Here is a 12234-nt window from a genome sequence, read left to right as displayed (position 1 = left end):
CTGATCTTTGCCTCAGGTTGAAAAATGTCTTTGGCCAGCTCTGATATCCTTATAGCTCTGTGTGTGAAAGAGCTAAAGTATGTTGTACATGTTATAAAACACAGTAAAACTGTACTTTCAGATTCAGGACCTGGACTATTCCTGAAAGGATCAGTTGCACCCCACTCCCTTTGACATTTATCATAGCTCTGACCCTAATTCTAAGAACTCAATCATACGTCAGAACATCTGGGCATGTTTAGCCTGGAGAAGAGGAGGTTAAGGGGTGATATGATAGCCATGTTCAAATATATAAAAGGATGTCACATGGGGGAGGGAGAAAGGTTGTTTTCTGCTGCTCCAGAGAAGTGGACACGGAGCAATGGATCCAAACTACAAGAAAGAAGATTCCACCTAAACATTAGGAAGAACTTCCTGACAGGAAGAGCTGTTTGACAGTGGAATTTGCTGCCAAGGAGTGTGGTGGAGTCTCCTTCTTTGGACGTCTTTAAGCAGAGGCTTGACAACCATATGTCAGGAGTGCTCTGATGGTGTTTCCTGCTTGGCAGGGGGTTGGACTCGATGGGCCTTGTGGTCTCTTCCAACTCTATGATTCTATGATTCTATCTCTTACATTTATGATTACATTTTTCATACTTGGCTTCTAAATCAGCTGTTTGTATCCCATCCATTTTAATACTTGTTTTTGCTACAGGATGTGCATAAAGAAGAGGTTAGTCGAGAAAGCTGTTGCTATTTTGAAATGTTCTCCTACCTAATGTGAAGCTCCCTCAGGGGCAAGCCACACAAACAGCTACTATGGAGGCAGCTTTAAACTGTCATTTCTGGTTGCTACAACCACGGTGCAAGACATTTCTGAAGGAGTGGATGCATAAAATAATCAGATCCATGTGTTGAACTACTGCACATATTTATTTATTTCCACTGAAAGTTTGAGGGATACAAATTGGAGTAATGCCAAACAAGGGGGGGGGGCGGGCATCAGCATTGTTTTTCCTATAGCCTGGAAGTATTTGATAGAAGGTAAAAATACTTATGGAATCCATCAGCTGTACTGTCGTGGGCTATGCTCTTACTTACAAAATGAATTTATTTATGGAAACTCTAAAATTTAGTTGGTTTATTTTAGGCTGGCACACAGGTACTGCTTCCAAACCCTTATGCATGGACTTGCTATTGAGATCTGATGGCACATTCCCTACTGCAATCCATCCTAACTTCAGTATGAATTCATCCCTCTACTCCCTGGAATTAGATGAAAAGGAGTGTGTTTAGCCTATCAATGTCACCCTTCCTCACCCCCCAGCACAGGGATCATAATGATGGTAAAAGGATCGAAAACATTAGGCGTGCTCCCATTCTGTGTGTGCATAGAAGGTTCATTCTCTTAGTGTTTAATAGCCAGAAAATGCACAAACCAGTTCTTTCCAGTGTTTCTCCCGGAACAGTTCCTTTGCACAGCAATAATAAGTGGGGTGAATGGCGGTGGTGAGGGAACAACTTGGAGCAGCTATCTATTTTTAAACACACACACCCTTTGGAAGCAATGTGGGGGCAGGGGAGATCTGCCCCTCTCAGAGGAATAGGACATCTTTGGATCCAATTGATCCTTAACTAGCACCAACCCAATCTGATCCCACCTTATTTCAGGACCCTGAACTTAGAGCCAAGGGTAGTTTTCTGTCCACCAAGCTCTTCCGGGACACAGCAAGGACCTCTGTGATGCCTATGCTATAACTTAAACCCAAACCCAGAACCATCTTGTGCAAGCAGTTCACAAAAGCGGGCATAACATTAACACAAACAGAGGACCAAGAAAACGTTTTGCAAACTTCATTTTCTTTAAATCCCTAAACGTATTACACCTTTACACTTCTTACCCCACAATACTGTTCCTCATTGAATATTTGTGGAGGGAGGGGGATTCCATTTTGTGGCTTCTTTTCACCCGGAACATTCTCTCTCATCCATTTCCGGTTGTCTTCATCACAGGCTATGTCCAGTTCCTTAAAGTCAATCTTGTTGGCCTCTAAAAAGCCCACCACCTCTTGCTGTTTCTTCTTAATCTGGTTAGAAAAGAGAGAGAAAATTAATTTGATATTTCATAACTAAACTTAGTGGATATATCCAATATATTAACCCAGTGCCTTTTTTTCCTAAAAAAAATGTTTAGGGGTACTTTCATTTTGACTCAAGAAAATCACTGGGAAAGAAAATGAAGTCGCTATTGAAAGTGGTAACAACGAAACTGACCAATCACTGTGCTAGATTCCAACTCCTACTTCACACATTAAATACTCGCTTCTGTCTGAGACTCAGGAAACACCGTGAAAGGAAATGAGGCCGCCATCAGGGGTAGCAACAGAACTGACGATTCACGGTGCTAGAGAAGAAACTAAACAATTTTAAAAATGTAGTTTCTTCTCTCGTTAGATTCACAAAATGTTCAGGGGTATGCATACCCCCTGCATACTGTATTAACCTGTATTACAGGGTCACCAACTTTGGAGAACCAATGGGCACATTTTGAGGAAATGCTGTGATGGCAGTCACAAAATGGCTGGTGTTGGAGCATAGAATTAACATAAAATGGCACCCACATATAAAAGACCAGAAAAATAACTACAAAATCGTGCAGACATGACCTTGCATCAGTTCCCCTATCAATGCCAGGTGGAAAGGCACCCACACCAGCCACCATCATGCTCACTCACAGATAAGCTCTTTGCACCTCTCTGCTGTTCAGAATGGAAGTTACGGTTTATCTCTGAACTTTTTAAATGAGCTAAGATTCACCAAGCCTGTTATAAGCAATGCTAAAGTTATGTTTTGATTTTTACCCATTTGTTTTCTCTGTAATTTTTTAAATTTTTTTTTAGCTACTGTAAATACCAAATTTGCTTTCAAAAATCCCTATAGTTTAAGTGTGTTCACCTGAAGCATGTTCCCATTCTTCTGCACTGTGGGCAGAATCCACCACCTTCCCAGTGCTAAAGGCCAAGCAAGATGCTCCCTGTGCATATTTCTTAGCATGTACTTGTGCTGTTGAGGTCCCATCAGGCATAAGGAATGTACTGTTAAAAAGCAGGTGCATCTGTGCAGCCAGTCTCCTAATTACAGCAATATGAACATGTCTTGAAAAAGGGTTGTAATGATGGCAGATTCCTCAGCCAAATTCATTTTTTTTTAAAAAAATAATTTTTATTAAAGTTTTCCAATTTAAAACAAATTAAATCCAATTTATAATCTTTTTCCAATAACCAGGACTTCCCCTCCCCTCCCCCTCTTGTCTTCCAGTTTAACAAATCAATTCAACAAATTCTTATCCCCAAATTACACTTATCGTCAATAACCCAATTTTTCGAAAATTCCCATCCCCTAAGATCGACCTAATTCCCTTCCACGAGTTCCCCCCTTCAAGAATAATGCAGATAAAAATAAACAAGATAAAAATAGTTTTGCACCCTTTGGATTCCAGATTTCCCTCCCCCCTTTCCCGGTTGCGTTCCCAATATCCCTCGACATCTGATATCTTCCTGGGGTTCCCACATCTCACTAAACCCAAACCTCTCTAGTCCTTTACCAGTCATTTTTAAATTCGAATGTCCAATCATAGAAGGAGTCTATCTCAAAAAGGGGCCCATTTCTTCTATCCAGATTTTTATATCCAGGAGCAAAAACTCCAATTTTATTTCTGTAAGCTTGTCAAATCTGAATGTCCCAAATGTTCCCACTTCCAGTTCTGTCCAGATTTTGTTATTTCATTATTCTTATTAATCACACTCCTCCTTTTTATTTTTTGCTTTTTCCCTGCTCTTCTGCCGAAATGTTCTATTTCCAAAAGTTTCTAGTTTCTCTGCAGAGGCTTGTTATTCAGGAGCAAAACATTGCGTCATGTCCCTTTCATTTACATCCATTGTTTTCTGTAGTGTGTAGACCTCTGTAGACAAAATAATGTTCCATTTCTGCAGTTTCCCAGGAGATAAAAAGTTCTGTTCAACTGTTCAAATTTCCAGTCAAAAACACTTGCAATATCCCTCAGCTCCTCTAGATGGATTTCAGTAACTGAGTTCCCTTCCAGATCACATCCACCAATCCAAGTAGCTTGTTGATCCTTATTTGAAACATTTTATATCCAATTTATAACCAATGTAACCGGCAAAGTCCTCATAACAAAGTCTCTGTTTTGTTCTTCCGTTTTGACAGCTCTTTGACAGCTGTCAAAACCTCCGTTTCTCTTCCCCAGGCATTTTCACCAGTCGCTCCCGGGGTTCCGGGGGGGGGTGGTTGCTTTTTAGTTCAAATTCCACTTTTCTCCTCCAGCTCAATCTTATATTTTTCCCTCGCGAAGTCACTAATTCATCAAGATAAGGTCACTCTCGATCTTAGTTGTTAAGTCCTTTGTTTTGGCTCTTCTACAATTGGGGGGGGGGATGACTTCCTTTTTATACCCCCCCCCCCGCTCGCTCCGGATTTTAAAAATTTATCCCTCTTTTTAATCCATATTCCAATTACTCACGGGTTGTTCTTTTGGATCCAGATTTTCAATGGAAGAAGCCAGCGCTCTCCACCGAATGGCATGCGGCTTCGCTCGGCAGGGGAAGCGGCGGACTCAAAGCACCACCCCCCCCAGGCACCCGCTCCGAAGCCTTTAAAAAGGCTCTTTCGCGGGCCGGGGGGGGGGGCTCAAAGGTGCCAGCCGAGTCACCATGTCCATGGGGCTCCGTGCCCATGGTTTTTGCGGGTCCCCGCGTCGCCGGCGCGGTAGAACCCAGCCCCTGCCGAGCCGGCTCCCTCCGGAGCACGGAGGGAGCCCGCCATTCGGCGATGGCGCCAACCCGGAAGTCGATTCCTCAGCCAAATTCAGGGCAGGCAGCCACTGCGCAAATTCTGCTAATAACCCTAGACGCCAACTAAGTACACGCAATTTATTCTGAAACAGCACCGATCTCCTTGCCAACTTTATAGCAACTTAATTCCATGCTCAAATGTCATTTTGAATGAGGTCACAAAGATAATTTTTGCTTGTGACTCCATCATGCAATTTAAAATCCAATCTCCCCTCAGATACACGTGTGAATGACAAAACTGATGAGGTTACGTAAGTAGCGTAACAGATTACATGGCTACATCCAAACATTTAATCCCCGCCCGCCCCCGTCTTTCAGGGAATCTTGTCCATCACTACAAACCTCTGGTAAACTTCAAAGAAGCCCCAGCATCCTTCAGAATACAGTTTGAAAGCCACTGTTCTTTCAGAAGGAATAGCACCTCCCCCTCAAGAGCAGGGTCACCTAAATGTATGGAAGGTGGTCAGGATATGCAGCTGATCCTAAAGTTCCAGGTGAATGAGGAGCCATGAGGGGAGAAAGAAGACCATTGATACACGCAGAGACCATTGGTACACTCACAAAAAGAGAACACAGATTTGCCTAAAATTTATGTATGTATAAATGATAATTCAGAAATAATTACTAATCTAAATAGAAACACAATAAATGTCACCATAGCGGGCAAAGCTGTGACCAGGTAATTTGTGTATATGCCCCGTCTGCCTGGTCAGGTGCTAATTGTTAATCTTCAGAATCTCTGCTCTCCCTTCTTATGGTTCTTTATGTTTAAACTAGGTATGGACTGGACAGCCCTTCAAATAGAGGACTCCTTACAATAGAAAACTATTTACTGTAAAGTAGGACACACATCTACCCTAGGTGTCTGCGTTGCTATTCTTAAGGGAGGCAGGGCCATGGGGTCTTGGAATTGAGATTTTTGTAGCAGCAGGGAGGGAATTTAACATTGGCCTGCAAAGCTGGTGTGTTTCTTTGCTTTGGTACAGTGGAAAAAACCAATGTATGTTTGACTATGGGCTGACAGAGAATTACCTGTGCTTACGGTTTCTGTTGTAGCTTCGCACGGGATAATTTATCGGTTTTCTTTTATTGAATTATGAGTTCAAACCTTAGACGTGACCAAACTCATCATTTTGTTTATCCCTTGGAAACCAGTGCTCTACTAAAATTAAAACAAAAACTCAGCATATTGCTATTTCATCAAACTCCTGCTGTATAATAAAGTCAGAGTTTCAGTGCATTAGATTCTCTAGAACCAGAGTTGTAAGGTAATCAAGACAATCAACTGTCATCTAGTTAAACCCTTTCCCAACCACATAGATCACAAGTTGCCAACATGGCACCCATAGACAACGGTGTGCTTGCCAGTACCCTCTGTACTTTGGAGGGCATCCCCTCAAAAACCACAATGCACAACAGATTGTTTGCTCTTCCTGCTCATTTCCTGTTTACCCTGGATCAACCTCTCCATTGAATACATCCCCCTAAACATGCCCATGTTTCACTGGATGCCAGGACAGGAAGTACAAGACTGATATAGGTGCTTATTCCCCCACTGATGAGGCAGCTGGTGAGGAGAGCATGCCCACACTATTCTGTGCTCCTATCTCCATTTCTTCTCTTTCATATGTGGCATCCATTATGCCATGAAATGATGTCACAGCAGGCATTTTTTGTTACACATCACCCAAACATTTTGTGTTATGTGCCACACCTATCACCACAGCCATTTAATGTTATGCAACAACCCCCACAGCATCCATCTTGTGAGTGGTGCCCACAGCACTTCCTCAAAATTCCAAATGTGCCCCCTGGTCCCGGAGGACTGGCAACCCCTGGCCTAGATTAAACTACAGAAATCAAACCATATTGTGCTCCAAGGCAGAAAGGGGGTTCTTTGCAGAAAGATGCTTGCAGAGCACATGGTGTTTTTGCTCCTCTCTTAAGAGTTGTGAAACCACACCGTTCTTTTTTTAAAAAATAAAGATTTATTATGTGCTGAGAGTGACAGTGTTTAGGGACATGATGGGGGGGGAGGGTTTCTTTTGAAAGAATTTGGTGCTTCAAACCTTAAAGTACTTTTAAAAGGTTATTTGTAGTTACTTGTTATTGTTTTATATCGTGCCATCAATTTGTATGGCAATTTCCAGAGTAACATAAAAACAAGCAGTTCCTGTGTCAAGTAGCTTACAGTCTAAGTTTCAAACAGTGGAGGATCACAAAGGAGGAAGAGAGAATGCAAGGAATGTTAACAAGCAACACAAAAAGAGGTAGATGTGACTGAATGCAGATTTAGACTTCATTTTGATGGAGAGTGAGGACTAAGGCTTAAGCTAAATACTTTATTGAATCATAGAGCTGGAAGGAACCCAATGGTCATCTAGTCCAACTCCCTGCAATGTAGGAATGAAGTTATGGTGAAGTTGTGATTTTATTCGCCCCCTCATGTGCGCGATTGTTATTTTCCAGCCTCTCAGGACATGACAAAAGAAATTATGAAAAACTAACCAACTCTACTAAACTTCATTCCTGGAGACACTCCACTGTGATACTAATTATTCCCTTACAGCAGCAGAAGCAAATAAAAAGGGTCTTTTGTTATACTATCCACAAATTGGCATAAATCTTTGTGGCTGTTCTTTTCATGTTCCAGTGCATTTCTGAAAGTAAGGAGGTTCCATCATTCTCCTTGTGTTTTGAGCAGAAATTAGCCGGCAGGAATTTTATATCACTAACTTTCTTGTTCAAGGAAGTTCTGAATGGCTAGATTCTACTAGTCACTAGAATAATTTAAAAAGTCATTAAAATAGCTGCTTTCAAAAAGCTAAAAGGCAAACCTCAGTTCTGGTATCTGAAGAAGAAATTTGACTTTGGAATAGAAGCAGGTGCTCTGCAAGAAATGCAATCCATCCACACATGTATATTTTAACTCTATCCCTTCCTTGTTTAGATTTCTAGCCATTTTCTTACATTCTAAGCCATTGTTTATAATTCTCAGTTTGTATTTTTAACTCAACATTGTGCCTCACAAAACAGGGGTAGGAGGGTTTCATCCAAAGATTGAAACTTGAAGTTGCCTTTTATCACTGTAAAACATACTATTAGTAGGCTGACAAGCTTCTTTTTCAAGGGATTTTAAAGTTGTATAAGAATGATTCTGAAGTGGTCTTGCTGAGAAGTAAGGAACATTGAATTTATACTTCATCCTTGGCCCATAAGAAAATAAAAAGACACACACCCATTTCCCGAACAGTGAACTGCATGAAATCAAGATTGTCAACAACATAATTCACCATCTATTTGAGTGGAAAGACTTGGATTTCTCAGTTCGCCCTTTAAGCGCAAATAAATTGTCTTAAATCCCAACAGGCTAACTATAAAGTGGACTCAAGTAAAATGAAGAAGAAGAAAAAGCCATATGGTGCTTCTGTCACAACTCAGTATTCAATATCTAGAGTAAGTCTCAGATGACAGTTAAACTTTGGAGCAGAATGTTATGCACTGGTTTTAAGTGCTGCTATGCAAAACACCATAGATAACAAGGCAACTTGTGTATAGCAAGTGGGACAGGATGATCCTAGTCTGCCATACTTGCCATAGATGCATGTACATTAGTATAGTACTGGAACAAGATTTGGGAACAAGATTTACAGCTCCGTGCAGTAAATGAAATATCCTCAACATACTTGTTTAAAAGTAAATCATACTGCTTGCAATGGAACTTCCTATAAAGTAAATGTGCATACAACAGGGATGATGAATTCAATTTCAATGACCTTTTGTGGATTCCACTACAAATATATTAGATAGGTATACAAATTGTTGATGCAAAATGCTAGTTGTTCAGTGCATAGTTAGCATTGCTTGCATGTATGTGTGTTTAAGCTGCTTTTGAGGTTGTGGTCATATTGTTTAAAATGTTATCTGTATTGCAAAAGAGAGAGAGAGAGAGAGAGAGAGAGAGAGAGAGAGAGAGAGAGAGAGATGTGAAATGCAGGTGGTAGTGGGAGTCACATGAATTTGTATAAAGTGAAGTACCTTTAAAATGCAAACCACTCTGAGCCTTTGGGGGAAGTTATAGTATACATGAAGGGACACGGGTGGCACTGTGGTCTAAACCACAGAGCCTAGGGCAGGGGTCAGCAAACTTTTTCAGCAGGGGGTCGGTCCATTGTCCCTCAGACCTTGGGGGGGGGGGCGGACTATATTTTGGGGAAAAAAGAAAAGAAAAGAATGAATTCCTATGCCCCACAAATAACCCAAAGATGCATTTTAAATAAAAGCATGCATTCTACTCATGTAAAAAAACCCTGATTCCTGGACTGTCCACAGGCTGGATTTAGAAGGCGACTGGGCCTGATCCAGCCCCCAGGCCTTAGTTTGCCTATCCATGGCCTAGGGCTTGCCAATCGGAAGGTTGGCAGTTCGAATCCCCGCGACGGGGTGAGCTCCCGTTGTTCGGTCCCTGCTCCTGCCCACCTAGCAGTTCGAAAGCACCTCAGATACAAGTAGATAAATAGGTACTGCTCCGGCGGGAAGGTAAACAGCGTTTCCATGCGCTGCTCTGGTTCGCCAGAAGCTGCTTAATCATAATGTCCACATGACCCGGAAACTGTCTGCAGACATACACCGGCTCCCTCAGCCTATAGAGCGAGCAACCCCAGAGTCGTCCACGACTGGACCTAACGATCAGGCGTACCTTTACCTATACCTTATAAAAAGGGACCCCTGACCGTTAGGTCCAGTCACAGATGACTCTGGGGTTGCAGTGCTCATCTCGCTGAAAATAATGGAAGGGTGCTTTATAACAGGACCCAGATGCCTATGATAAATAAACAGGAGTGTAACAGGAGGCATTTAGGGTGCAATCTTAACATCAATTACATCAATGGTTAGGATGGTGGTGTTAGAAGAATACTATTCCTATTTAAAACAAAAGTGCTAGGGAATCCAGTGAATTAAAAATGCCTTCTTAGACTCTTACAGACACCCCAATTCACACTACTAAGAATATGCTAAGCCAGTAAGAGGAGTCTGAGGTTCTTTGTCTCCATATCCAATCCTTTTCTGACTGTACTCATAACATGGATCATATATACTACTGGAGGTATTAAGTTCTGCCACATGACAATCCACTACAATGGAACAACTAGGGTTGCAACCTGCTTAAAGAAATTTAATTAATGAATCCTATTTGTTTTAGTTGATCAATCTAGCAATTTCAGGGTTGCTGTTTTTAAAAAGTACATTTCTAAACCAAGAAGCTTTACCCCACAATCCTGTGCATATCCATTCTGAGGAAAGTCCCACTGAATTCAATGAGTTTTAGTAAATATAGGACTGCAGTCTCATGCTTGGGATTACACTATAAGCACTGCATCCTAATCACAGGTGTGGGACAATGTTATATTTGCAGGTGATGAGCAAATGGCATCATCCATTATACACAATCAAATGCAAATACGATTCTCTTTGAAGTATATTGGGCCAAATGGAAGCTCTGCTACCCAGGTGCTAAAGAGAGCAGCCTGCAGTTGCCGAGAAGACAAGCTTTTCCATTTAGTCCTTTTCAGCCCTTCTGCTCTGGAAACTTCTTGAGGTTGTGTTAGTGCAAGCCAGTTAGCAATGCAGCCTCGGAGCTATGTGCAAGCAGCAGTCAGTTTGTTTAGAAGTGTCACTGTGACTGATTGCTCAGCCAGGGCTGCAATTTGAGCTCATGTGGGAACTGGATATAAAAGGAAACAGTTCATGCCCAGGTCCCACCTTCCAAACTTCTCAGTGCATGCCGTTTGCTAGCTTCAGCCAGCATAGCTGTTCTGATCACTTAACAGTAGGCATGCTCAAAACTCACGGTAAGAAAGATTTAAAATGTTAAGATAGCAATGCTAAGATAGCATGTGCTTAATTTTTGTGCATATGAGCAGTACCCCTTATATAGCAATATTTCTCAAAAGAAAAAGTCTACACACCACAACCAAGCCTGATGCTCATTATTGTTTCAATAGCAAAAGTAGAATGCTATAAAAAGAAAAAGAAAGATCTGCAAAACTTGCTAAATGGAATATATTGTGCAAAGGTTGTTTTTTTCACTGATGTACAGGCATGCACAAAGATGTGGCATTACTCCACAGGGCAATCCTACTCAGAAGAATGTCCCCGTGAGTTCAAGTAGGCTTACTCCTGAGGAAGGAGAGTACTCCAGCCTCCGTGTTTCTCTGCACCTTGAATCAGTCGGGAAGACTGCGGTGCGCCTCCGTTTAAATAATAACGGACACGTGTCGGTCTGTTTCGGTAGACTCAAACCCGCTTCCTGAGATGCATTAAGCTGTTAACTTTAACTGCATCTGCAGACCAATCCCATGGCCCTCCTGGAATTGCAAAAACACCAGAAGACACCCAAGACGTGCCATTCGGTACGTATGTGCACCACGCCCCTTTCCTCGTCAACAAAGTCCTTCCCAAAGCTTCTGGAAGCTCTTACCCGTGGGAACGTACATCGCCCGGCTATACCTACCATGGTAGACCCCGAGGACGTCGCTACGAACACTTTGATCACCATTCCGACGACACCCAGAGGGAACCCGCAGCAAGGGGAAGCAGCAGCAGCAGCAGCAGCGCGCCTTCCGTGTCAGCTCAGGCGCGAGAAGCGCAGCGCGCGGCCCTCTTTGACCGGAGCAGAGCGAGAATCCCCGAAGAATCCCCGCGACTCCTGGGCTCTGCTGGTTCCCTGCCGTTCCCACCCCACCCCCCACCCCGCTCCGCATCAGCTCATTGGCTCCAAGGCATTTGGGGAGCAGACGGGCCAGGGCACGATTGGCTGGTAAAAGTATCCATTGCAGGAGGACTTGCACCTGCCCCCCGCGCTCGTCGCTTTAGATTGACCGGGGGACAGCCCTTAAAAGGCAAGGGACGGCGGTGCACCAATCCAGGCAGGGGAGGGCAAGGCGGGCCGGGAGGGGAGGGGAGAGAGACAGCTATGTGGGGCAGCTTTTTTCTCAATCGGCTTCTTCTGCGTCCAAGGGCCTGCATATACCCTCTTGTCGAAGCAAGGCACGTCAGGTTCTGTACAGGCAACCGGGAAAAACTTTCGGGTTGTTTTTTCCTTTTCCCAAAAGGAGGGAAGTAGAAACTATGAAAGAGCTGCCGCGGAAACAAGAGTTCAGGTCCCAAGCTTGCTCATCTTTAAGGCGGGTTGCAAACCAGGATCCAAAAGTGAGAACAACACTAAAAGGAATGAGGTAGAAAGGCCATTGAAATGCGCTGGCTTCTCCTCCATGGCCATTGGTCCAGTGATTGGTTGTTTATCACACAGTGGATTTTAGGACTGCTCCCATAAATGGCCAGGCCAAAAAACAAAAACAAAGAAAGAATTGGCATGCATTGA

General features: G+C 42.9%; 1 protein-coding gene across 3 annotated transcripts in view; it reads right to left on the bottom strand.

Annotated features, from left to right (window-relative positions):
* SH3BGR (SH3 domain binding glutamate rich protein) overlaps window positions 1-11599 on the bottom strand; it is a 31313-nt gene extending 19714 nt beyond the window's left edge. Inside the window, exons 1-2 of one of the 3 annotated variants that reach the window (XM_081859385.1) lie at window positions 11332-11599; window positions 1881-2066 (exon numbers count right to left, since the gene is read on the bottom strand). In XM_081859385.1, the coding sequence (XP_081715511.1) occupies window positions 1881-2066; window positions 11332-11409 (264 nt within the window). In that variant the 5' untranslated portion in view covers window positions 11410-11599. The remainder of the gene's footprint in view (window positions 1-1880; window positions 2067-11331) is intronic. The other 2 variants (XM_081859384.1, XM_081859386.1) reach the window with 2 other exon arrangements.
* Between the last annotated feature and the right edge of the window lie 635 nt (window positions 11600-12234).

This window comes from Podarcis erhardii (assembly GCF_964252035.2).
Source record: "Podarcis erhardii genome assembly, chromosome: 4".
In the NCBI taxonomy this organism is placed as follows: Eukaryota; Metazoa; Chordata; class Lepidosauria; order Squamata; family Lacertidae; genus Podarcis; species Podarcis erhardii.
The sequence above is the reverse complement of the archived record's forward strand: the minus strand, read 5'-3'. Positions and strand labels throughout refer to the sequence as shown.